General features: G+C 39.4%; 2 protein-coding genes across 2 annotated transcripts in view; one reads left to right on the top strand and one right to left on the bottom strand.

Annotated features, from left to right (window-relative positions):
• The window catches only part of LOC108592829 (uncharacterized), a 129,779-nt gene that overhangs the window by 80,351 nt on the left and 21,821 nt on the right, over window positions 1-27,607 (top strand). Inside the window, 1 exon segment of the mRNA XM_054236953.2 lies at window positions 16,955-17,093. Coding sequence (XP_054092928.2) covers window positions 16,955-17,093 — 139 coding nt within the window.
• Window positions 18,166-26,453, bottom strand: LOC108592828 (endogenous retrovirus group K member 113 Pol protein). The gene is made up of 3 exons (XM_078342139.1): window positions 26,429-26,453; window positions 25,727-25,788; window positions 18,166-21,559 (listed from the first exon to the last, which is right to left on the bottom strand). Exons 1-3 carry the CDS (start codon window positions 26,451-26,453, stop codon window positions 20,555-20,557), a joined length of 1,092 nt encoding a protein of 363 aa, XP_078198265.1. The 3' UTR covers window positions 18,166-20,554.

A 27,607-nucleotide genomic window follows, 5' to 3' on the forward strand; every position in this document is an offset into this window, starting at 1 on the left:
AGTGCAGTGGCATAGTCTTGGCTCACTGCAACCTCCTCCCAGCTTCAAGCCATTCTCCTGCCTCAGCCTCCTGAGTAGGTGGGACTACAGGCATATGCCACCATGCTCGGCTAATGTGTGTGTGTGTGTGTGTGTGTGTGTGTGTGTGTGTGCGCGCACGCATGTGCGCGTATTTTTAGTAGAGACATGGTTTCACCATGTTTTTCAGGCTGGTCTCAAACTCCTGACCTTAAATGATCCACTCGCCTCAGCCTCCAAAAGTGCTGTGATTATAGGCATGAGCCACCGTTCTCGGCCACATTTGAGCTTTAAAATACACTGATAGAATAAAATACTGCTTTAATCTGTTTCTTACATTATAGATCCACATGAAATTCATTGAGAAAAATGTTCTTGCCAGGCACGGTGACTCACGCCTGTAATCCCAGCACTTTGGAAGGCCGAGGCGGGTGGATCACAAGGTCAAGATCGAGACCATCCTGGTCAACATAGTGAAACCCTGTCTCTACTAAAAATAAAAAAAGTTAGCTGGGCGTGGTGGCGCGTGCCTGTAATCCCAGGTACTCAGGAGGCTGAGGCAGGAGAATTGCCTGAACCCAGGAGGTGGAGGTTGTGGTGAGCTGAGATCGCGCCATTGCGCTCCAGCCTGGGTAACAAGAGCAAAACTCTGTCTTAAAAAAAAAAAAAAGTTTTTGTACTAAAATATTTAAAGCTGTTCAATTATGATTTATAAGTTTTATTTTGTAGTTAGCATCTCTAGGGGAATTTCAGGGACACTGTTGCTGTCTTGTGATTATTGATCCTTTTAAAAATCATTGTATTTGAAAAGTAAAGTAGTAGAAAATTTATGACAAAATAGGAAATTAAAGTAGACAGTATTCTCAACTCCACTGTGTTTAAAGATTTTAATTAATTTCTGTACACTGTGCTAGTGGTTAAGATCTGAGACTCTATGGTCAACCTAAGTTGAAGTCTTGGCTCCGTTACTTGTTCTGTTATCTCAGTTTCTTCCTCCATAAAATGATAATAATAGTGTCAACTCATAGTATTATTGTGAATATGAAGTGCACTAGTACATGTAAACAGTCCTGGTCCCTGGCATAAAGGTACTCATAAAACATAGTTATTATTATTTTAGAACATGGTTGAGATGTTACGTTATGTTTAATATGTCTTTTCCTCACTAAACATATTGTGGTTGCGCATGGTGGCCATAATCCCAGCACTTTGGGTGGCTGAAGTGGGTGGATCATCTGAGGTCAGGAGTTTGAGACCACCCTGGCCAACATAGTGAAACCCCGTCTTTACTAAAAATACAAAAATTGATCCCAGCTCCTTGGGAGGCTGAGGCAGGAGAATTGCTTGAACTGGGGAGGTGGAAGTTGCAGTGAGCCAAGATTGTGCCATTGTACTCCAGCATGGGTGACAGAGTGAGACTCTGTCTCAAAAAAAAAAAAAAAAAATCACAGCTATTTTCCCATGTTAAAAATTCTGCCAGTAATGTGAGAATATTGGGTGCCCTGTACCCTTGCTAGTATTGGGCATTCTCACTTTTTAAGATATTTGCCAATATGATATATGAAAACTGTCATGTCAGAATGATTTGCATTTTCTCCAAGCATCAGCGAGGTTTAATGGTTTTCACATTAAAAAAAGTATTTTTTAGTTTATAATCACCTTGTCTGATAATGAGGTTTTCACATTTTTATTAACTGTATTTCTTCTCCTGCTTAGATAAATCTTAGAATTTTTCACATTGATTTAGACAAATGATAGTACAAAGGTCTTTTTAGTCTATGAAAATTTTAATGATTTTTCTTGGCTAATTTTTTTCTGCAGATTCAAGTTTAGAAGGGCATTTCCCATTTTGATATCATGTAAATATGTGTAATTTGTTAGTTTTTAAAAACATGACTTCTTTAATCTCCTAGATTGTAGTTTACTAGGTGTTAACGTTAGTCTTCTGGATATTGCTTATTCATACCTTTGCCCATTTTTTCCCCTTCTGGGTTATCTTTCTTATTGCTTTATAGGAGTTCTCTAGATATCACCAATGGTTAATCTTTTGTTATATGTTTTACATGTATTTTCTCTTCATTTTTCACTTGTCTTTTAATTTTGTTTATGGTGTCTTTATATAGAAGTTTTAACTTATGTGGTCAGATCTTTCACTTAAATTCTTCATTATTTAACTTGAAAAATCACTTCTTTATAGCTTTTTTTATTGTTTAGCAAAATCTCTACCATCCCAAGACTATCTTTAAAAAATTTTCATATATTTTATGTGAATTTCACACCATGCTCATTTAGTTTGTATGGAATTTCCTTTTGTGTCTAGTGTGAGGGTAGGATTCTAACTTTTTCCCAAATGGATAGGCTTTTGTGTCTTTCAGTTCACCGACCTGTTTCAAAATGCCACAAGGTTTTCCTGCATCCATAAGACCTCTTTCTGGGTTCTCAGTTCTGTTCCAGTGACAAGTCTGTCTGTTTTTATTCCATTATGTCCATTCCCCTGTGGCTTTTTATAGAAGTTTGATATTTGATAGGGCAAATATGCTCATTTTCAGATTTTTCTTAGCTATTCTCATGAATTTACTTTTTCTGGTAAATTTTAGAATTATTTTGATGAGTTTTAAGACAAATCCCATTGAGATTATGATTAGAATTGTGCTAAATTTATAGATGAATATGGGAAGGAGTCAGTTCTCACTAGCAGGTCTTTCCATCAAGGAGAATACTGTATCGGTTTATTCTGGAGTTGCCTCTCTGATAACAGTTTTAACCTAGATGCTCATTGTAGCACTGTTTTGTTCTAAACACATGTATTACAAAGATAGTGTTAGAGTAAATCAGTTGAGGGAAAAGCCTCATATCATTTCTTCCTGTATTCATTTCTCTTTTTACTCTTAATTTTGGGTCTGAAGAGACTTTATCATGATATATGGTATATGTATACTCGGGTTCTTGTAACAATTATCAGTATAGTGTGACCTCTTTTTCTTATTGTCATTAATTTAATGATCAAAGGCTATTTAATCAATTGGATAACTGTACTTAACTCTTATGTTAGATAAGAAGGATGTTTCTAGTTTCTGAGAGTACACATTTAGATATTAGTGTTTTTACTCTTGTTTTATTTGGAAAATGTTTCAGGGGGTTGTTTTATTTTTTCGAAAAAACTTTGAGGTATTACATAATTGTTAAAATTTCATACAATATTGCAGCATATAAAGAAGAAAGTACCTTTTGAGGTGAGAGTTTTTTTCTCCAAACTTTGTCATTGATGTGCCTCCTTGTTACTTTTGCCATATATTTGTATTGTCTGTACTGTTAATTCGTAATAGTTTTCTTAAAATTTAAAGAAATTTAAAAATTTTTAGTGATAAGAGCTGTGAACTTGTACATTGATGTATATTACATAAATACACAATGTTGATGTTTTATCTACATTGCTGTATATTAAGAAATATGTAACATTGATGCATATTAAATAATGATTTATTCAAAAGTATGTATACTTTATGACACACTGGCACAGTGAGTGGAAGTATAGGTTCTGAAATCAAGGTTTCATGGTTTTAAATCCTCATTCTGCTATGCCCTCCCTTAGTGATACTAAATAATAAACTTAAGCCTCCACTTCCATTTTATTTGTTAAATGAGGTTAGTATGCCACCTCCCTTGTAACTTTATTATAAAATTAAACAGCAGGTGTGCAGTCAGTCCGCACAGCCCTAGTACATAGGTGTTCCACAAATACTAGCTATCATTCAATATAATAATTTGTAAATACCTCGTGTCTCCTACAAAGCTACTTCTCACACAAACATCTCATTTTTAAAGTGCTTACATAGTATTCATTGTAAGAATATACTATGATTTATGAAACAGCATTTTGTAATTATTTTTCATCATTTTTTAAAAAAAGCAACAAATAACAGGATTGGTTTCTAATATATATCACCAGATTTCTCTCCAAAAGGAGTGTATTAATTTGCTGTTCTGTCAATTTAGACTTCATGATTTAAATATTTGGTGGGGGAAATAGTGGGTTTAAAAATAATACTTGTTTTTGTTTCAGTTAACATTTCTATTCACTAGCCATTAAGGAACACATTAATTACTATTTGTTCTTGTTGAATCTGTGCAATTTTCTGAGAGGTAAGCCTGCCTGTGTGTGTGTGTGTGTGTGTGTGTGTGTGATGGAATTTATGTGTGTGGTACTAGAAATTGAGAAATTATGGTAATTCTCAGGGATCCCTGGCATATCAGAATTGTCTCCAATCTGCAGCCACTGTTTTCAAGTCTATAGGGTCCATGGGAGAAGTATTTGTATTAAATATTTTTCCTGACAAATGGAAAACAAAAGGACCTGTGTATTTTATTCTTAACTAGGACTTGGACAGCAAACTCCAGAGTAGAAGACTGGAATGAGCCCAGCTAGTTCATGTAGAAATGCTGGTTTTTTTGGAATCTAGTTAAGCTTAAATTGTTTCAAACTAAAGCAGGCCATGAGATGAACTCTTTTCATCTCCCCAGTTCTCAAACATACCGAGATCTTCCCCACATTTAACTCCTTTCTGTCAGTTGCCCTGGTTTATATAACCAGAGAGAGCTTATTTGCCCTGGCTGACTGCTGATCTGGCCTTGGATACCTGTCCTGGCCTCTTCTGCCCAAGCAGTAGGTTTGGCCCTGTCTATCCCTGACATTGGGGGTACAGGAGGGAGTGACAACCTTCTCAACCACTTCAGCCACATGGAAGAAGGAGAAAAGTGAGCTTGCATTTGTTTGCTAACCTTTTAACAGTGATGCTTCCCAGTGACACACAGACCCAATCAGTGTTCTTACATCTGCCTTCTTCCTTCCTGAGAATCAGAAAAAGGAAGCTAAGGCTTGATTTTTCACCTCAAAAGAAAGCACATAAATTCCAGATGTTCTCAGAAGCATTGGGTTTCTGTTGGGTTGTTGCCTGTGTCACATCAGCCAGAAAGAGGTGGAGTAACAACTGACTTGCTGAGAATTACACAAAATCCATGCCACCCCACCCCCCCCAGCTGCTCCTCAGCTACACATCAACCTGCAGAGAGTGACTTCTTGCTCTTGAGACTGTCTTTCCTCTTGCTTAATGGTTCATGACATGTTCTTCATTCTCCTCCTCCTCCTCCTCGTCCTCCTCCTCGTCGTCGTCCTCCTCCTCCTCCTCCTCCTCCTCTCTCCCCCCACCCTCTCTTTTCTGGCTTATTTATTCTCCTTTATTTGGCCATTAAATGATGTTCCACCAATCAGCTCTAGGCCCTTCTGTCATTCTTCTTTCCCTAAGCAGTCACAGCCATGTCCATGACCTCAGTCATGGGCAAATCCAATATTTTCTCTTTTTGTTTGTTTTATTTTGTTTTGTTTTTTGTTTTTGCATCTTCTGTGTCGACAGATTTCTTTATTTGGCCTGCAAACTATGTTAGCCCTAACATCCTGTTATCATTATTTGTATCCTGCCAGATATTTACTTATAAGACCAGAAAAGTATTCATGTGAATCACAAAATAAACACTTATTTTTGTTTTTAGCATATCTGAATACTGTAAAATATAAAAATTCATGCTATTTACATAGGACAGATTTATCATACTGCTATAATTGTTTTCATGGCTAATTTGTTACGTAAGCAATTACTAAATTGTGTCTTTGAAATACTTTATAAAATTTTTTTTTGAAAGAAAAGAAAGAAAAAAAAAGAATGAGAAAGAGAGAGGGAGAGAGAATGAGAATCTTGGTCTATTTCCCAGGCTAGAATGCAGTATTAAAATGGGTATTAAAAACCTCTTTTATGCCTGTAATTTTGCTTAACCATGGAGACAGGAAGGAATAAGGGAAGAAAATAACAAACAAGCAGCCAACCAATATTTCATTTAAACCTGTGAAATGCTATGCAATTGCTGAGGAGTGATTTACTTCCAATTATGTGGTTGCTTTTAGAATAGGTGTGATGTGATACTGAGAAAAATGTATGTTTTGTAGATTTGGGGTGGAGAGTTCTGTAAATATTTTTAAATTTACTTGTTCCAGGTCTGAGTTCAAGTCCTGGATATCCTTGTCAACCTATCTCATTGATCTGTCTAATATCGACAATGTAATATCAAAGTCTCCCAGTATTACTGTGTGGGAGTCCAAGTCACCTTGTAAGTTATTAGAACTTGCCTTATGTATCTGGGTGGTCCTGTATTGGGTGCGTATATATTTAGGATCGTTAGCTCTTCTTGTTGCATTAATCCTTTTACCATTATATAATGTTCTTTTTTGTTGTTGTTTTTTTTTTTTGGTCTTTGTTGCTTTAAAGTCTATTTTATCAGACGAGAATTGCAACTCCTGTTTTGTTTTTTCTCTATTTGGTTGATAAATCTTCCTCCTCCCTTTGATTTGAGTCTTTGTGTATCCTTGCATGTGAGATGAGTCTGCATACAGCATACCAATGGGTTTTGGCTTTTTATCCAATTTGCCTAAGTCTTTTGATTGGGGCATTTAGTCCATTTAGTATTAATATTGATTTATGTGAGTTTAATACTGCCATTTAATGCTGGCTGGCTGTTTTGCCCATTCGTTGATTTAGATTCTTCATTATGTTGATGCTCTTTAGCATTTAGTGTGATTTTGGAATGGCTGATACTGGTTGTTCCTTTCTATGTGTAGTGCTTCTTTCAGAAGCTCTTGTAAAGCAGGCCTGGTGGTGATGAAATCTCTGGGCAGTTGCTTGTTCACAATAAATATTATTTTTTCTTCACTTATGAAGCTTAGTTTGACTGGATATGAAATTCTGGGTTGAAAGTTCTTTTGTTTAAGGATGTTGAATATTGGCCCCCACTCTCTTCTGGCTTGTAGGGTTTCTGCTGAGAGATCTGCTGTGAGTCTGATAGGCTTCCCTTTGTGGGTTACCTGACCTTTCTCTCTGGCTGCCTTTAGTATTTTCTCCTTCATTTCAACCCTGGTGAATCTAATGATTATGTGCCTTGGGGTTGCTCTTCTTGAGGAATATCTTTGTGGTGGTCTTTGTATTACCTGGAGTTGACTATTATCCTGTCTTGCTAGGTTGGGAAAGTTTTGCTGGATAATATCCTGAAAAATATTTTCCAGCTTGTATTCATTCTCTTTGTCACATTCAGGTACACCTATCAAACATAGATTAGGTTTTTTCACATAGTTTCATATTTCTTGGAGACTATGCTCATTCCTTTTTATCCTTTTTTCTCTAATCTTGTCTTCTCATTTTATTTCATTAAATTGGTCTTTGACCTCTGATATCTCTTCTACTTCTGATATCTCTTCTTCTACTTGATCAATTCTACTATTAAAACTTGTGCATACTTTACAAAATTCTCGTATTGTGTTTTTCAGCTCCATTAATTCACTTATATTCCTCTCTAAATTGTCTATTCTTGTTAGGATTTCATCAAACCTTTTTTCAACGTTCTTAGTTTCTTTGCATTGGGTTAGAACAAGTTCTTTTAGCTCACAGAAGTTTCTTATTATTCACCTTCTGAAGCCTGATTTCGTCAATTCATCACACTTGTTCTCCATCAGGCCTTGTTCCCTTGCTGATGAGGAGCTGTGATCCCCTGTAGGAGGAAGAGGCATTTTGATTTAGGATGTTCTCAGCCTTTTTGTTGCTGGTTTCTTCCCATCTTTGTGGATTTATCCACCTGTTGTCTTTATAATTGCCAAATCCACCTGTTGTCTTTATAATTGCCAACTTTCAGATTGGGTCTCTGAGTGGACGTCTGGCTTGTTGGTAATGAAGTTTTTTCTGTTTCTTGGTTTTCCTTCAGCAGGCTCTCCTCCCCCACAGAGCTGGACCTTCTGGGTTCAGCTGTACTTGCTGTGAAACTCAATCCTCACCACTTCCAATTGCTGTGTGTGTGTGTGTGTGTGTGTGTGTGTGTGTTGGGGGGGATCAGCTGATCCCAATCGCCTGGCTCCCTGTCTTAGAACCTCCTTTTTTTTTTTAAGTTGAATGGTCGACTCTTTCCCAGGTGTTCTAGTCGCCTGCTGAAAAGGTGCGGGAATCTGTGTAATTTCCCCTGTGGTAACCCACCACATCAGCTGAGACAGCGGCGCTGAGACTTTTGGCACTTTTCTGCCTGGGAATCTCCCGGTCTGGCTACCGGCTTCAGTCTCCCCCTCAATCAGCTGAATGGGCGACTCTGCCTTCCCAGAACTCCAAAGGCCAACTAAAAGTGTGCCCAGTCCCGCACACTCCGCAACGAAAACTGCCGTGCTGGCCGAAAGAGTTGCACTGGCGACCCGTGGGGCTCTGCTGCTGGGAATCTCCTGGTCCATGGGCAACAATAATTCGTCTGGAAGTGTGGTGTATACTCGCTCTCTGCACTTTCGCTGGGAGCTAACAATCCTCAGCTGTTGCTAATTGGCTATCTTGGATCCAACATTTTCATCTCTACCCTAACTTCTGTTGATAACTCGATCTGCTAATACCTAATTGCCTGTTGGACATATCTTCTTGGATGTCTAAAAGGTATTCTAAATTCAGCATGTCCAAGATTTATTTCATATTCTTTCTTTAAAAACACCGTTTACTATCTTAACAAAAGGCATCACTGACTGGGCATGATGGCTCAGGCCTTTAATCCCAGCACTTTGGGAGGCCGAGGTGGGTGGATTACCTGAGGTCAGGAGTTTGAGACTAGCCTTGCCAACATGGTAAAACAATCTCTGCTTAACACAAAAAATAACCTGGGTGTGGTGGCAGGTGCCTATAATCCCAGCTACTTGGGAGGTTGAGGCAGGAGAATCACTTGAATCCAGGAGGCAGAGGTTGCAGTGAACTGAGATTGTGCCACTGCACTCCAGCCTGGGTGACAAAATGAGACTCCCTCTTAAGACAAAAATCATACACACAGAAAAATCATTGAACTATGCATCTTTTGTTGTAATCAACAAGGCGTAACCCCATAACCTATATTCAAGTCATTAAATAGACGAATGCTAGTGCTCCTGAAAGCCTTCCCTTAACTTCCCCCAATCAACTATATGCCTCCTCCTCCTCAAAAATGTTACCTATCTCCTGACTTTTGTAAGAGTCATTTTCTTGCTTTTCTAAGATCACACCCAAACTTGGTAGTTTAGTTTTCCCTGCTCTTTGAACTTCATATAAATGGAACAGTTTAATTTGTTTTCTTTATTTGGCTGCTTTTACTCAGTGTCATTTTGTGAGATTCACCTGTGTTTTATGGAGCTGTAGTTTGTTCATTAGTCATTGCTGAATAATACTCTTAGGAATCTAACACAATTGATGTATTCATTTTCTCTTTTTTTTGAGACTGTTTTTACTCTTTTCACCCAGGCTGGAGTGTAATGGTGCCATCTTGGCTCACTGCAACCTCTGCCTCCAGGGTTCAAGCGATTCTCCTGCCTCAGCCTCCCGAGTAGCTGGAACTACAGGTGTGCATTACCACTCTCCATTAATTGTTGTATTTTTAATAGAGACTGGGTTTCACCATGTTGGCCAGGCTGATCTCAAACTCCCGACCTCAGGTGATCCACCTACCTTGGCCTCCCAAAGTACAGGGATTACAGTTGTGAGCCACCATGCCCAGCTTTCACTCTCTTTCTGGTGGATATTTGTCTCCAGTGTACGGTAATTATGAATACTGCTGCTATAAATGTTTTTGTATATCTTCAGTTTTACTTAGTACTGCCAGACTATTTCCAAAGTGGTTACAGTAGTTTAGATTTCTACCAACAGTGTGTGAGAATTCTTGCTTATCCACCTATTTGCTAAGGCTTAGAATTGTCAATCTGTTAAATTTTATTAACCAGTCTGGTAGGTACATAATGGGTTTTTGTGTGTAACTGAGGTAATGGGTTTTTGTGTGTAACTAAGGTTTATGTCATATACAATAAAATATGAAAATGTACAGCCTGAAAGAGAAAGAATATTTTACATGTAAATGTATCTATGTAACCACTAACCAGATATAGAATATTTCCATCACCCCAGAAAGTTTTCTCATGCTCTTTTCCAGAAGAAGCTGCTATTCTATTCACTGTTTTGACTTTGGACACTATTACATGCATTTTGCTTGTTTTTGAACTTCATATAAATGAGCTCAGATAGCATGGATTCTGCTGTGTCTGGCTTCTTTTGTCCAGTATAATGGTTTTTTGCAATTTATCCAAGTTGTTGGTTACTCTTTTTCTTGCTCAGTTCTGTTGTATGATTATATTACATTTTTGAAATTCATTTTCTTATTGATTGTTGCTAGGTTTTGATACTGTGAATTAAGCTGCTATGAACATTCTTATTTACACTTATTTCTCTTGGGTATATATCTAGGAGTGGATTTCTGGGTCATGGGGTAGGTGAGTATTTAACATTATTAGAAATGACAAAACAGTTTCCCAAAGTGGTTGTTGTACTAATTAACACTCCCCTTTGGTTTTAATTTGCATTTCTGATTACTAATGAGGTTGAACAGTCTTTTAATTTATTTGGGGGGGCATTTGGATGTCTTCTGTTTGAAGAGCTCATTGAAATCTTTTGCCTAATTTTCTGGTAGGTGTTCTTTGTTTTATTGGTTGGTATAAGGGATAAATATATTGATCCGCTCCCCTCCCTGCCCCATATCTGTGTTGCACCTATCTTTTACTAGCTAGTCACTCACGTTTTTATTCTCTTAAAGGTATCTCTTTGCTAACAGAAAGATTTTTAATTTTAATTTTTAATTATTATGGACATATAACCAAACATATTTATAAGGTAGATGTGGTATTTTGATGCAAGCATACAATGCATAATTATCAAATTAGGGTAGAGTACCCCATCACCTGAAGCCATTTATCATTTCTTCATGTTAGGAATATTCCAATTCTAGTCTATTAGTTATTTTGAAATATAAAATAAATTACTGTTAACTGTGTTGCCTTATTGTGCAACCAAACACTAGATTTATTTGTTCTTTTTAACTGTATTTTTGTACCCATTCACCCATCTCTCCTTATTTCCCACTTCCTTTCCTGTCCTCTGCTCTGTCTACATGAGTTCAGTTTTTTTCTTTAGCTCCTACATATGGGTGAGAACATGCAATGTTTGTCTTTCTTTGCTTGGCTTATTTCACTTAACATGATGTACTCCAGTTTTATCCACGTTGTTGCAAATGGCAGGATTGCATTCATTTTGATGGCTGAATAGTGCTGCATTGTGTGCAAGTCCCACATTTTCTTTATCCATTCACACTCTTGATGGACACCTAGGTTAATTCCATATTTTGGCTATTGTGAATAGTGCTACAGTAAGCATGGGAGTGCAGAAATCGCTTCAATATACTCATTTCTTTTTTTGGGGGTGTATACCTAGCAGTGGAATTGCTGGATCACACAGTAGTTCTATTTTTAGTGTTTTTGAGGAACCTCCAATAGCTATTGTTCTAATTTACATTTCCAACAACAGTGTACAAGGGTTCCTTTTCCCCCACATTCTCACCATCATCTGCCATTGCCTATCTTTTTAATAAAAGCCATTTAAGCTGGAGTGAGATGGTATCTCATTGTAGTTTTGATTTGCATTTCTCTGATTAAAGAAAATCTTAATTTTAATGTAGTTGAACATTTCTGACTTTTCCTTTGTAATTAGGAGTTTTTGTATCCCTGTGTGAAGATACCGTACATTCTTTCCTGGTATTGTTTGCCTTTCAGATTTAAAACAACAGTCTCTGGAATGTTTGTGTGTGTGGTTTGAGATGGGGTCATTTTTTTTTCCTAGATGACACATGATGATGATGATGATGATGACAACGACGACGACAACGACGTTGGTGGTGGTGGTGATGTTTAGTTCCATTTATTGAAAACATCATCCCCTCCTGCTCTGTAGAGCTTCCTTGGACACAAATCAGGTGATTGTATACATAAGGATTTGCCTGCCTCTGCTATTCCTGGTTTCCTGAGACTCTTTCAGAGTGGGGTGTTGGCCAGGTCAAAACTATTTTTATAGGAACACTTGGTGATTTTTTGCCTCAGACTCATTCTTTCGCAAGTGCACAATGGGGTTTTCCAGAGACCACATGAAATGCAGTGTTGCGACAGATTGAAGAAGCAGATAAGAGAACCAAGCTGTCTCCCAAATAAAGATTTCCAAAAATGTCAAAGAATGCCACTCTTCTCACTCATTTGTTTTGGAAAAGTTATTTTTCATTAAAGTGTTATTTATGTTAGCATATAATAGATTTATTATTTTTAAATGAATGAATTGAATTGATATTTAAAACTTTCCTGTTTTGGCCGGGCATGGTGGCTCATACCTGTAATCTGAGCACTTTGGAAGGCTGAGGAGGGCAGATTACCTGAGGTCAGGAGTTTGAGACCAGCCTGGGCAACATGGTGAAACCATGTTTCTACTAAAAATACAAAATTATTGGAATGTGGGGCACATGACTGTAATCCCAGCTACTCAGGATGTTGAGGCAGGAGAATTGCTTGAACCTGGGAAGCGGAGGTTGCAGTGAGCCAAGATTGTGCCGCTGCACTTTATCCTGGGTGACAGAGGGAGACAGAGGGATACAAAATCAATGTGCAAAAATCACAAGCATTCGTATACACCAATAACAGACTTAAAGAGAGTCAAGTCAAGAACAAACTGCCATTCACAATTGCTAAAAAGAGAATAAAATACCTAGGAATACAACTAACAATATAAAGGACCTTTTCAAGAAGAATTACAAACCACTGCTCAACGAAATAAGAGAGGACACAAACAGATGGAGAAACATTCCATGTTCATGGTTAGGAAAAATTAATATCATGAAAATGGCCATACTGCCCAAAATAATTTATAGATTCAACGCTAACCCCATCAAGCTACCAATGACCTTTTTCACAGAACTGAAAAAAAAAAAACACCTTAAACTTCATTTGGAACGAAAAGAGAGCCCGCATAGCCAAGTCAGTTTGTTTTTGTTTTTTTTTTTAATTGAGATGGAGTTTCACTCTTCTTACTTAGGCTGGAGTGCAATGGCGCGATCTCAGCTCACCACAACCTCCGCCTCTTGGGTTCAGGCAATTCTCCTGCCTCAGCCTCCTGAGTACCTGGGATTACAGGCACATGCCACCATGCCCAGCTAATTTTTTGTATTTTTAGTAGAGATGGGTTTTCACCATGTTGACCAGGATGGTCTCGATCTGTTGACCCCATGATCCACCTGCCTTGGCCTCGCAAAGCCAAGTCAGGTCTAAGCAAAAAGAACAAAGCTGGAGGCATCACACTACCTGACTTCAAACTATATTACAAGGGTACAATAATCAAAACAGCATGATACTGGTACCAAAACAGAGAGATAGACCAACGGAACAGAACAGAGACCTTGGAGGCAACACCACACATCTACAACCATCTGATCTTTGACAAACCTCACAAAAACAAGCAATGAGGAAAGGATTCCCTGTTTAATAAATGGTGTTGGGAAAACTGGCCAACCATGTTTAGAAAGCAGAAACTGGACCCCTTCCTGACACCTTACACTAAAATTAATTCCAGATGGATTAAAGACTTAAACATAAGACCTAACACCATAAAAACCCCAGAAGAAAAGCTAGGCAAAACCATTCAGGACATAGGCATAGGCAAGGACTTCATGACTAAAACACCAAAAGCATTGGCAACAAAGGCCACATTAGACAGATGGGACCTAATTAAACTCCAGAGCTTCTGCACAGCAAAAGAAACAATCATTAGAGTGAATTGGGAACTAACAGAATGGGAAAAAATTTTGCAGTCTACCCATCTGACAAAGGGTTCATATCCAGAATCTTCAAAAAACAAACAGATTTACAAGAAAAAAAAAAGCCCATTCAAAAATGGGCAAATGATATAAACAGACACTACAAAAGACATATATGAGGCCAATAAATATGAAAAAATGCTCATCATCACTGGTCATTAGAGAAATGCAAATGAAAACTACATTGAGATACCATCTCACACCAGTTAGAATGGTGATCATTAAGAAATCTGGAGACAACAGATGCTGGAGAGGATGTGGAGAAATGGGAATACTTTTACACTGCTGGTGGGAGTGTAAATTAGTTCAACCATTGTGGAAGACAGTGTGGCACTTCCTCAAGGACCTAGAAATAGAAATTCCATTTGACTCAGCAATCCCATTACTGGGCATATATCCAAAGGATTATAAATCGTTCTATTATAAGGGCACATGTACACGAATGTTCATTGCAGCACTGTTTACAATAGCAAAGACTTGGATCCAACCCAAATGTTCATCCATGATAGACTGGACAGGGAAAATGTGGTACATGTACACCATGGATTACTATGCAGCTATTAAAAAACGATGAGTTTGTGTCCTTTGTAGAGATATGGATGAACCTGGAAACCATCATTCTCAGCAAGCTGACACAAGAACAGAAAATCAAACAGTGCATGTTCTCACTCATAGGTGGGTGTTGAACAGCGAGAACACATGGACACAGGGAGAGGAGCATCACACACTGGGGTCTGTGTGAGGGTGAACTGTGAGAGGGACAGCAAAGGGTAGAGATTTAGGGAGGGATAACATGGGGAGAAAGGCCAGATATAGGTGATGGGGAGGAAGGCAGCAAACCACATTGCCATGTATGTACCTATACAGCAGTCTTGCATGTTCTTCACATGTACCCCAAAACCTAAAATGCAATAAAAAGAATACACACACACACACACACAAAAGAACCCTCATTAAGGCTTTACATGAAGTGGAATTGTCAAATTTACATCTAGAAAATTAAAACAATTTATGTTCCCACTTCAAATGTACGGGAGTGCCAATTTAACTGTATCCTTGTCCACATGTGGTATTTGTTTAAAAACAGTGCCACCCAGTTTTTAAAAACTTGATTACCCTAGACACCCAGTTCTCACTGTGCTTGAAGGATACTTTATCTCTGAAATCTTTGAAGTTCTATCAGAATCTCTTGGCCTTAAATTTGGATAAAACATAAAATGCATCCTCTTTTTTTTTCTTCTCTTTCTACTTCCTTCCTTCATACACATAATTTTCTTCAGTAATTTTTTTGGTTACTACTTCAGCTTTATTTGTTCTAGAATGTGGACGTTTTGAAAACACATTCCATGTCTCTCTTATTCTCTATTGTGTCATGGCTGTAGTATACTAGATGCCCTATGCTCAATAAATTTGTCCAAAAAAAAAAAAATAAATAGTTTTTGTCCTCTGCAGAGTATTGGGAAGGTTGATCTTCATATTTCTAACATGTTTTCTTTCATCTTGTTAATCTATTTTGTCCTGTTGATGTGAGTTGTAGGATAATTCATTTACTGATTTTTTTATGTTATTAATTTTTGTTTGATTATATTTGATATGCTACTTACTGCGTCTATTGCTGTTTTAAATTTGGCAAATCATGCTTTTCATCTCGGAAAATCTTTTCATCTCTGAAATCTTTCCTCAGATTATTCTGATTTCATTTTTACAGATGCAAAATTTACTGAAATTCTTTTAAAATATTAAGCACGTTGCATTTTATTATTTTTCTTCAACTTATACCAGATACTGTGAGACTGTCAAATTTCTCTTTCAACTCTAGGGCATTTAAACTTTAATATTAATGTGTTTAAAACCCGTTAGGACTGGGAAATGAAAGAAAATGGAGTTCCCATTTCTTCCTTCAATCCAGCCACCTCAACACACAATTAAAAACTGGTATTGGTGCTGGACACAGTGGCTCACGCCTGTTATCCCAGCAGTTTGGGAGGCTGAGACAGGTGGATCCTGTTAGCCCAGGAGTTTGAGACCAGCCTGGGCAACATGGTGTAACCCATCTCTACAAAAAATTAGCCACACATGGTGGCTTGTGCCTGTAGCCCCAGAACTTGGGAGGCTGAGGTGGGAAGATTGCTTGAGCTCAGGAAGATGAAGTTGCAGTGAGCTGTAATTGTATCAGCCAGGGTGATAGAGCAAAACCCTGTCTCAAAAAAAAAAAAAAAAAAAGTCGTGAAATTTTTATTAGTATAAAGTTACGTCTGAGAGTTTTGTTTGTAAAGATTACCATGTGGGAGTAATCTCTAGACATTTTTGACTTCCTGACTTATTTTTTAAGGACCCCCCCCCCCCCACAGGTGGAGAACTGGATCAGGTAAACAAGCAGAGCTTGAATATACACTGCCATTTTTTAGAGGACCGTGAATTCAGAACTTGAAAGAGTTGGAGTTCTTTCTTTCATTAATTACACTTTGGAGTTTTGCCCTTAGGACTGAGAAATGAATGTGAGTTCCTTTTCTGTAGGAGTTCAGTCTAATGCTAGACATACATGGTAATAAGCACAGTCAGTGTGACAGAAATCTGTGGTGTGAAGGTAAAGTGAAGAGACCCGTAATTCATGGTTGATGTTTTCCACTGTGGGGCCAGCATGGGTTTTGTGCAGAACGGAGGACATTTGAGATTTCATTTTGGGGTAATAGGAGACTATAACCTGGAATGGGTAAAAAAAATTACAAAGCAATGCTTACACTCAGGTTGGAAACCTTGAATTTGTACTGGTGCTAATTAATGGTTTTTTTCCTAGTAGTATTTACTGCCCCTATACAGGGGTGGAAAATGAAACTAGTGTATTTACTCTAAATAGGTGATTTGAAGGAAAATGGAACTGAGCAAAGTAGTGCTTTATAATTGACCCCAGTTTGGGGGATAAGACTGCTTGAGACTCATTACTTTTCACATTATAATATAAAATTAATCATTAAAGCCTTAAGTAAAACTGGAGGTTTTTGGCCAGGCACGGTGGCTCATTTCTGTAATCTAAACACTTTGGGAGGCTGAGGCAGGTGGATCATTTGAGGTCAGAAATTGAAGACCAGCTTGGTTACCAACAGGGTGGAACCCCGTCTGTACTAAAAATATAAAAATTAGCCAAGTGTCTTGGCTCATCTTGTAATTTCAGCTACTTGGGAGGCCAATACAGGAGGATCACTTGAACCGAGGAGACCGACATTGCAGTGAGCCAAGATCATGCCACTGCACTCCAGCCTGGGAGACAAGCAAGATTTCATCTCACACACAAAAGAAAACAAATATACACGGTATGTTTCATCTCGTTGTACTTACTCCACTTGTGAAAGCTCAGATTGTCCCTTTTTTAGCCTGTGGTGCCACTTCTGCTTGGCTCCTCGGTTTTCTAAGAATCCTGTTTGTGCTTAGTTTTTTTGTTTTCCAGTGTGACAGGATGTTCCTAGCTTATCTTGCATATTTCCTGCCTAGCCACTTTTCCAAGGAGAATGTGGACATTTAAAACAAAAACAAAGTTTCTGCGCCCCAGTCACATCCCAAACCAACTTAATCAGAATCCCTGGTGGGGATAGGGTCCAGAAACAGACAGCATCCCCAGGCCGGAGTGCAGTGGTGGGAGCTCAGCTCACTGCAACCTCTGCCTCCTGGGTTCAAGTGATTCTTCTGCCTCAGCCTCCCAAGTAGCTGGGACTACAGTCATGAGCTACCACTCTCAGCTAATTTTTGTATTTTTAGTACAAATGGGGTTTTGCCCTATTGGCCAGGCTGGTCTCCAATTCCTGACCTCAAGTTATCTGCTCGCCTTGGCCTCCCAAAGTGCTGGGATTACAGGTATGAACCACCACACCCCACCAGGATACAGTATTTTTTAAAAAGCACTCCCAGCCTTGGATGGAAAACCGCTTGAGGAGAGTATGCTGCCTTATTGGGCTCTGTAAATGCCTTATCTCTGCACAAGGCTGGAAATTTGAGTGGAGTCCTTTACTAAAGCTCTCATTGCTACATGATGATTTTTCTTCCCTCTCCTGCTTAAAGCTTGTGTTTCAGAATTTTGACCTGAATGCATTGGAGTTGAAAGCCAGGCTTGATCTGTCATCCCAGGACTGTGACAGTTCTTTTACTTGCCTACTGTATGTTGAGTTGGGGCTCATCTTCGTGCCTCTGGGAAATAAGTTCTTTGATAACTTGCTTAGAGTCTCTCAGTACTTTCCCTTGCCCTTAGAATCAGCACCACAATATGTGGCCTGCAGTGTAGACTGTGCACAGCCTTCAGTGTAGACTGCTCTGCCAGGAACTCTTGGCCAGCAAGAGGATTCCAACCTGAGTGGGAGGTGCGCAAGAAGAAAAGAAGACAGACTAGCGGGGTCAGGAGGGTTGAGGAGTTAATGCTCCAACAACAACTTCATTTCACAGAGGTTCAGAATATATACATTTTCCAGGTTCTTATCTATGTCATTGCAAGAAGAAAAACAAGTAGATAAATCACAGACCCGCTACAATATAGATGACTGATAAACAATAACTGACCATAAGATGTAGTGATTAAAGGTGTTGTTTACATACAACATTGTGCCTCATGACTGCATGTGATCCCAATTTACAGATCCCTTTTTCTCCATATGGTTATCTTTTAACTAGATTCTCCTTTGTATTCTTGATCCCTTTATCTTAAGTTCCTTCTTCTTGAAGACTCTGCGTCTGGGCTCAAACCACCCGTATTGTGAAACTCGCTTTGCAAGATTTCACATGGGAGGACTCCCAACAGGTCCTCCTTTTTTATTTTTGAGTTGCAACTCAAACAGATCAAACTGCAGTTGACGAAGAGATCAGAACAGGATTCGAGAGATCAGAGGTAAAAGGAGAATCAAAAGGAGGGCTAATATCCCCAGGCCAATTAGGGAAGATAACGATGGTATTCTGGACCAATGCATCCAAGAGGACAATATGTCTACAATATCTTTAGCTATCATATCCTGAGGACGTTCTCTAGAAGCATCCATCGCATGTATTTGTCTTTGCAATTTATCAATATCTAAGGATAAATTACTATGAGACCATATGCCTTGCAAATGGGCCTTGACTAAAGACCACTGCCATTCAGAAGCATTATATTTTGTATTGGTAACACTAATAAAAGGAAACAGCATGACATCGGAGTGAAAGACGATTTTGAATATCATATACTCTATCTCCCAAAAGAGTAACAGTTTCCGCCAGGGCATTTACCTTTGCTTCCAATTTTTTTTTAATCTGTATCCATTTGAGTTTCTAAGGACATAGAAATATTTTTGGCTAAGTGATTAACATATGCAGCAGTCTGTATATTATAGGCCAAGCTGACAGCAGCAGTGGCAGCAGTAGCAAGAACAGTAACAATTGCAACAATACTAACAATAAGCATTCCTAAAAATCTTTTGGGGCATATCATTAGATTTCTAACTTGTTGTATAACTTGTAATTTTCGATCATCATACCAAGGCCCAGAAATATTAACAGGAAGCATAACATAAGGGGGTTGATGTACAATCATAATAACAGGAGTGGGAAAGACAGTTGAATTGATACAATTAGTAAGAACACAATTGGGACAAGCTATAAAATAATGTCCACTTATTTCACTTATAGATATGTTTCCATAAAGAATAGCATAGGGGAGGCTACACAAGCTTATACAAAAATTGTTTTTGAGGCGAATAATTGCTTCTTATACCAGCTTTCATAACATTAGGGGTTAAAGCTAAAAGTAGTCTCCAGATAGAGGAGTGAGTCTGACCAGAAGTTGTTAAAAAAGGAGTAATCCATCCTCCTGGACTTTCATGACGATCGTACCCAGTTGACAAAGGAGTAGAAACAGACCAATCATACAGAACAAGACCAGTTGGTAAAGTATGTTACAACCTGTCCATGATAACATTACCTTCAAGGAGGAGTTTCAGGAAAGAATTGTGTAAATGAAACACAGGAAGGGTTTTTTTGAAGGGAGAGGCAGAGATGTTACATTTTCAGATTCCTTAATTGCTAAATAATATTTTCCCCAATCTCGATTGGCATAAGTTTCTTCTCCTGGTCTGAGATCAGGTTCTCCCTCAAACGTGTATTGTTGATTTCCCAAATCTAAACAATTAGGCCCTGAGTAAGAATTATCATTCAACTGTTGTCTCAAGAGGGCCCCAGCCCAAATACGAGAGGCATAAAAGTACACAGGAGGTGCAGCAGCTCAAGCAGTAAATGCATATGCTGCCTTTTGGGGTGTGATATGTGAAGATGAAGGGAGCCCCAAAATAGTAGTATCATTAATGTATATTGTAAATGAGAGATCATTACATGTAACCGGGCACAACCCGGGGATCTGGTACACAGGCCCACAAAGATGGTTCTTCTGCCCTTCCCCCTGGAACCTGACAAGATAGGATAGCTAACATGGCTATAAACATTACAGTCGGAGTTTTTGGGGTACCCTGTGAGTCCACAAGTTGGGCTGCTTCAGCACAAAAGTGCTTCATTTGAACCCAAGTAGGTAAAGGAAGACATGGGTGTTCTGTGCCAGGCGATGCTGCTTTCGACAGCGTCGGGGTGTGGGAGGAGTCAGATGCAGTCATCTCAGTCACGGGATTAAAGTCCCAGGATTTCCCATCGGGAGAAACTCCATGTTTTACCAACCATTCTTGGATTCACAAAGGGCTCAGCAGATCTAGGAAAAACACAAACATATCCTCGTCCTCATATGAGGACTGGATCAGGCCCATTCCATTTGTTAGTACATCTTTCCATAGCACCTCAGCTTGTGCTCTGGGATTGGGTGCCAAAAACGCTCGGCAGCGGAATGTCCTCCTATATCAAGGGTCAAAAAATTTAAAACATAAAGAGCATGTCTAAGCCAAGTATGAGGAGTCCTATGCAGATCAGCGCCTGACTCCCCCTTTTTTATTTTTTGTAAAGTCAATTTCAAAATTGCATGAGCCCTTTCAACGATTCCTTGTCCTTGTGGATTATAGGGTATACCTGTACGATGTTGGATATGAAACTGACAACAAAAATGATTAAATCCTTTGCTGATGTAAGCAGGAGCATTATCAGTTTTAAGGATTTTAGGAGGGCCTAGAATAGAAAAGACTAATAAACAATGGGCTATAACATCCCTAACAGCTTCTCCAGTATGAGCGGAAGCCACTAAAAAATGAGAGAAAGTATCAGTGGTTACATGTATATATTGAAATTTACCAAAAGATGCAAAATGGGTAACATCCATTTGATATACATGGCCACTTTGCAGTCCCCAAGGATTAACTCCATAATGAAAAGGAACTGGCAAGTGGGGGAGACATGCAGAGTATTGCTTAACAACTTGTCGAGCCTGTTCTCGAGTAATTTTAAATTGTAAATGAAGACTGCATGCATTTTGGTGATGTAAAGCATGAGATGCTTGTGCTTGTTGGAGGGGAGTGAGAACTGGAAAAACAGATTGAGTAAGAAGATCAGCCTGTTGATTTCCTTCACCAAGAGGTCCAGGTAGGTTGGAATGAGCTCGAATGTGACCTATAAAGAAAGGTTGATAGTGCCATCGGAGAGATTCCTGTAGAGGAATCAAAAGGTGAGTGATAGTGGAAGAATCAGTAGAATATAATGGAGCAGTCTCTAGGTTTTGTACAAGTTGAACAACATATTGGCTATCAGAGTAAATGTTAAGGGGAACATCCCAGTGAGACAAAACAAACTGTACTGCGAGGAGTTCAACTCGTTGGGCTGAGGTTTCTTGAGTCTGAAAAGAAAAAGGTTGTTTATTAACAGAGCCAGCAGCAATACCAGATGAAGATCCATTTGTGAATGCTAGTTGTGCCTGTGTCAAAGGTATTTTAACACATTTTTGGGGGGAAATAAGAGTATAAAATTGTAAACTTTTATCAGCTGAAAGATGACAGCCAATATTTCCTGCGAGACCAGCAAAAGCAATTTGCCAAGTTTCTGAAAATTGCCAAAGCCAAGTTTGTTGAGGGCCTGTATAGGGAACAACAATTTCTGGAGGCTCATGCCCAAACAGTGCAAGAGCATGAGTTCTGCCTTTAGCAACCAGGGCAGCGACCAAATCATAAGGAGTGACTACTTTTCCACGAGTGGCAGGAAGGTGTAACCATTCTAATATTCCTTGTTGCCAGAAAACACCTGTAGGCATGTACTGCATACATAACACACAAACTCCAGGGTGCCTTGTCCTGTACTCTATTTAATTTTTGTTTTGCCAAGCCTCTATGGACAATCTGGTGTGTTTGTATAGCTTCAGGAGTAAGTTGGCGAGGGGAAGTAGGGTTAGAAGGTCCTTTTAAAATCAAATAAGGGTTTTAAATCTCCGGTGGTATGCTTGAGACTAGGTCTGGTCCAATTTAAATCCCCTAGAAATTTTTGGAAATCATTAAGTGTTTTCAATTGATAAGTATTTATGTTTTGGAATTTCATAAGATTTTTTTTTTGTGATTCAATTATTCGTCCTAAATAGTGATAAGGGGCAGAAGATTGGATTTTTTTCTGGGGCAATTAGCAATCCAGCATTATCCAAACATTGTAATTGCACAAAGGCAGGCTGTAAATGAAACTTAGATGAAGCAGCAATTAGTATATCATCCATGTAATGGATAATAATAGGATGTTGTTGTCTTACGGGAAGAATAGCTTTTGCAACAAAAGTTTGACAATGGGTAGGGCTATTAGCCATGGCCTGAGGCAACACTACTTATTCATATCTGTCCCAAGGTTGTTCATAGTTAGTAGATGGGACATTGAAAGCAAATCTTTTACAATCCTATGGAGCCAGAGGTATAGTAAAGAAACAGTCTTTTAAATCAACAACAATTTCCAATCTTGTGGTATTACCACAGGAGATGGTAAGCCAGGTTGGAGAGGTTCCATTATTTCCATAGTTTCATTAACTTTTCTTAAATCCTGTAAAAGTCTCCATTTACCAGATTTTTTCTTAATAACAAATATTGGAGAATTCCAAGGGCTTTGAGTAGGTCGGATATGTTCTGCCTCAAGTTGTTCCTGAACCAACTCTCGAGCAGAAGAAAATTCTTTAGACAAGGGCCACTGTTCCACCCACACTGGAGAGTTAGATTTCCAGCAAATAGCATCAGCATGGGCACTGGGAAGATTAGTGGCCCCTGAGAAAAATACCCTAGACCTCGTCTGTCATATTTTGGAGGACAAATAGGTTCCAGTATTTCTTGTAAATCTTTACCCAGGCCTTTTCCTTCCTGATAACCTTGGTGTTTCATGAGTTGCCAAGCAATATTTCCTGTAGTAAGTTTAGCTCCCATTGCTTCTAAAACATCTCAACCCCATAGATTAACTGGGAGTTCAGAGAGAACATAAGGATGAAAATGCCCTTCATGTCCTTCATCATCAGTCCATTTTAATAACAGTAGATTGTTCAGGATTTTTACTTATTCCAGTGCCCTGTAAGGATGTCATTGAAGGAAAACAAGGCCATTGTAAAGGCCAGTGGTTAGCTGAAGTAATAAAAATATCAGCTCCAGTGTCTAGTAACCCTTTAAAAGGCTTGCTATTAATCCACAGTGTTAATTCAGGGCAAGAGGCATTAATAGATTGTACCCAATAAGCTTGATCTGAGGATCCAAAACCTGACCGTCCCCGTGCTTTGGTGGAAAGAGTTACCTATGGAAATGTTTATTGGTATAAGAAGGAGCTGAGCGATAGGCTTTTCAGGAGTTAAAGTAAATATTCCCCGTGGTGCCCAAACCATGACCGTAATTTGCCCTGTGTAGTCTGTATTCATAACTCCTGGAAGGACTTGTAATCCTTTCATGGTCCATCCACTCCTACCTAACAGGAGGCCAAAATGACCTTGAGGGAATGGACCAAAAATTCCTGTAGAAATAGCTTGAGGGCCCATCTCCGGAGTCAATACCTTTCGGGAGGAGGGATGGAGGTCAAGTCCTGCACTGCCTGGTGTTGCCCTACAGAGCTGAGAAATGGATTGGCCATTCCCAGATTTGGTATCTCCTGGAGGACAGGTGCCCCGAATTTCTGTGGGGGTTGGGACAGCCCCCTCTGGCCGTTTCCTGACTTAGGCTGTAAATAATTTCCTTGTGCATCCCGCTTAGAGTGACATTCATTAGCCCAATGATTTCCACGATAGCAGTGAGGACATTCTCCAGGTTGTTGCCCAGAACCATTATTTGTTCCTGCAACAGGAATTTCCTTTCCTCCTGGCAATTCTCCTGTACATTGTCGAGCTATATGGCCAGAATTTCCACATTTAAAACACTTGCACCCCTGTCCTCCTTTATTATTAAATTTACTGTTTACATAAGTGGCAATAGACATTCCTGCTTGAGCAGCAGCCATGGCAAGCCCCTGTTGATAAGCAGGCCCTATACTGGCACATAAATGAATATAATCAGCAAGCGTGCCCTTCTTTTTCCATGGCCATATAGCTGCTTGAGAGGCTGGATGAGCATTTTCATATGCTAATTGCTTAACCAATAGAGTGCCAGTTTCTCCATCTTGAACTAAGCTGCCTACAGCCTCTAATACATGGGATACAAAATCCTGATATGGCTCATCAGGGCCCTGTTTAACCTTGGCTAATTCTTCAGTGTTAGCCCCTGTAGCTGTAAACTGCTTCCAAGCCTGTAAAGCTAAAGTATCTATTTGCCCATATGCTATTTCTAGAAACGGAACTTGAACATTATGGTCTTCATACTGCCCTTTGCCAATGAGCATATCAAAAGGAACAGGAATTTGTTGAGTAAAATTTCTTTGCACTTGATCAAAAGCACGGTCCTCATAATCAGCTTTTCAAAGGAGATAATCTCTGCCAGAGTCAGGCTTCTGCAAGGTGACCCCAATCATGTGGAGGTAAAGCTTCTGTAGTCAGATTATCTAAAAGTGAGACAGTATAAGGGGCCATAGGGCCCCTTTAATTGAGCAACAGCCTCCTTTAATTCCTTCAATGTTTTAGGAGGAATAGGCTGATATCTATGAACTGTCCTTGGGCATTTTGAACTTCAACAGGGAAAAGGGAAGGGAACATACTATCTACATTAGTAAATCCTCTTTTATGAGACAACAAGGCATGAGTTAAAGGAGTCATGGGAGCAGTATCTGTGGCTCATAAAGTTATAGGCATACCTCCAGTAGGATAACATCCCATACCTGTTTCATTTCCCTTTATCACACTGTTGATTAGAGACAGCACAGGAACAAAGCGAAAGTAAATCTTGAAACTGTTTCAAAAAATCAGGGGCAAGGTAAGCATAATGGGACCAGGTTGCCAGTTAGGCATAGTTTCTGGAGGCTTACTAGGTTGCACTATAACCTGTCAGAGGGACATCATAAGAATTAGAATCATACTCACTATGGTGACTACAAGAACCTCTTGGCAATTTCTTTTTGTTCAGGCAATATTGGGGGAAAATCTGAATCCCCGGGTGCAAGACCTGCCTGTACTTGATAGGTAGGTGGAGCACATGAAGGAGGAGGAGAAGGATAAGGAGGGGCAGAAAGCAATGGAGAGGGACAAACACATCCATGAAGCTTACTCCAAACAGTGTTTAATATAGCAGTTTGAGTTAGATTGTCATTATGAGAACAAAAATAACTAATTTTTTCTCCAATAAGTCCCCAAGCCTATTCATCCAAAATTCCACCTTTGGGGACCAATGGACACAATTCACGAATAATTTGTAAAGACTCCTGTACCTGACTCAGTTTTATATCATGCCCTTGAGCCTTAATCATGGATTGCAGTAAATGTGCAAACAACTTATGTTCTTTTGACTCAAGTTGCCCCATTTTTACTCCTGATTATTCACACTTAGTAACCTTGATTTTCACACACAAAAAAATCTCAAAACTTTGTATATACAAAAACTCTTTGAATCTTTTAGTACTTACTGCTGCAGCCACTCACCTGAACATCACCAAAATCCCCTATCTCAGGTCCCTGTTCAGGCGCCACGTCTGCCGGGAACTCTCAGCCAGCAAGAGGATTCCAGCCTGAGTGGGGGTTGCGCAAGAAGAAAAGAAGACAGACTTGTGGGGTCAGGAGAGTTGAGGAGTTAATGCTCCAACAACAACTTTATTTCACAGAGGTTCAGAATATATACATTTTCCAGGTTCTTATCTATGTCATTGCAAGAAGAAAAACAAGTAGATAAATCAGAGACCCGCTACAATATAGATGACTGATAAACAATAAGTGACAATAAGATGTAGTGATTAAAGGTGTTGTTTACGTACAACATTGTGCCTCATGACTGCATGTGATCCCAATTTACAGATCCCTTTTTCTCCATATGGTTATCTTTTAACTAGATTCTCCTTTGTATTCTTGATCCCTTTATTTTAAGTTCCTTCTTCTTGGAGATTCTGCATCTGGGCTCAAACCACCCATATTGTGAAACTCGCTTTGCAAGATTTCACACGGGAGGGCTCCCAACACTGCTCAGTCCCCCTCTTGGTTCCTGGAGTCTGCCATGCTTCTTTCTACCACTAAGCATTTGCACATGCTGCTCTCTGCTGGGAATGCCTTTCCTTTCCTCATTACTTAGTTCTCCTCTACTTATCTTTCAGGTGCCTGCTTGACTGTCTTCCTCGGGGGAGCTTCTCTGACCTTGGTACACCAGATCAGCCCCCATTGCTGACTTTGTCTGATTGGTAATATTTCTCTACCTTTAGGACACATACCAAGGCCCAGAAGTCGCAGTTTTGCATTTGTTTGTGTGATCATTTGATGCATGTCTCTCTCTCTGGAGCCTGACTCTTTGGGGCTCACGTCCTGTCTCCACCAGATTTAGGTATGGGACCTTGAACAAATCATTTCATCTCTGGTCCCCAGTTTCTTTTAACTGCAAAACAGGGATGATATAATACTTTCACCTACCTTGTGAGGTGGGGATGAAGATTAAATAATTTGTGTAAAGCACTTAGAACAGAGCCAGCTACTAATAGTAGAGAATCTTGGCAGATATTACTGATGATTCCTGCAGTGGACTACAAGCTCCGTACAGGCAGGGGTCATTTTTGTTTAGGTTTGTATGCACGGTGCTTGGCACAATGATGGTGCTCAGAAAATATTTGTTGGATGAATGAATGAAGTGGAGATAATAGTAATACCATGTTTATAGAATTCCATGAGGATATAAAATAATGCAAGTATGTAAGTTTTTGGTAGCATGTGTAGCTCATAGTAGGTGGTCAATAAATATTCAATGCCTGGAGGAAAATGGGGACAATAGTAATACCAGCTTATGAGGTTGTCATGGGGACCTAAGGTAACCCTGCAGTACCTTGTATAGTGCCTAGCACATGGTAGGTGCTCAGAAAATATTTGTTGAATGAATGAGTGAAGTGAGGATGATGGTAACACCAGCTCCTAGAGTTGCTATGGGGATAGAAGATAAGGCAGGTCAACAGCTTGTTGTATGATTGCTCCTGGTAGACACTGTTGAGTGGAATGAGAGGAGCTGCTGCGAGTTTCTTTTTCCTGGGGCTTAGGAGAGAATCCTTTTGGGGCGCAGAATGGTATGGAGCGGACACTGGTCCTTTTTTTTTTTTTTTTTGTGACAGTCACTCTGTTGCCAGGCACCAGGCTGGAGTGCAGTGGTATGATTTCGGCTCACTGCAACCTCCGCATTTTAGGTTCAAGCAATTCTCCTGGCTCAGCCTCCCAAGTAGCTGGGACTACAGATGTGTGACACCACACCCAGCTAATTTTTATATTTTAGTAGAGACAGGGTTTTACGATGTTGGCCAGGGTGGTCTTGATCTCTTGACCTTGTGATCCGCCTGC

This window comes from Callithrix jacchus, chromosome 11 (genome assembly GCF_049354715.1).
Source record: "Callithrix jacchus isolate 240 chromosome 11, calJac240_pri, whole genome shotgun sequence".
Lineage (NCBI taxonomy): Eukaryota > Metazoa > Chordata > Mammalia > Primates > Cebidae > Callithrix > Callithrix jacchus.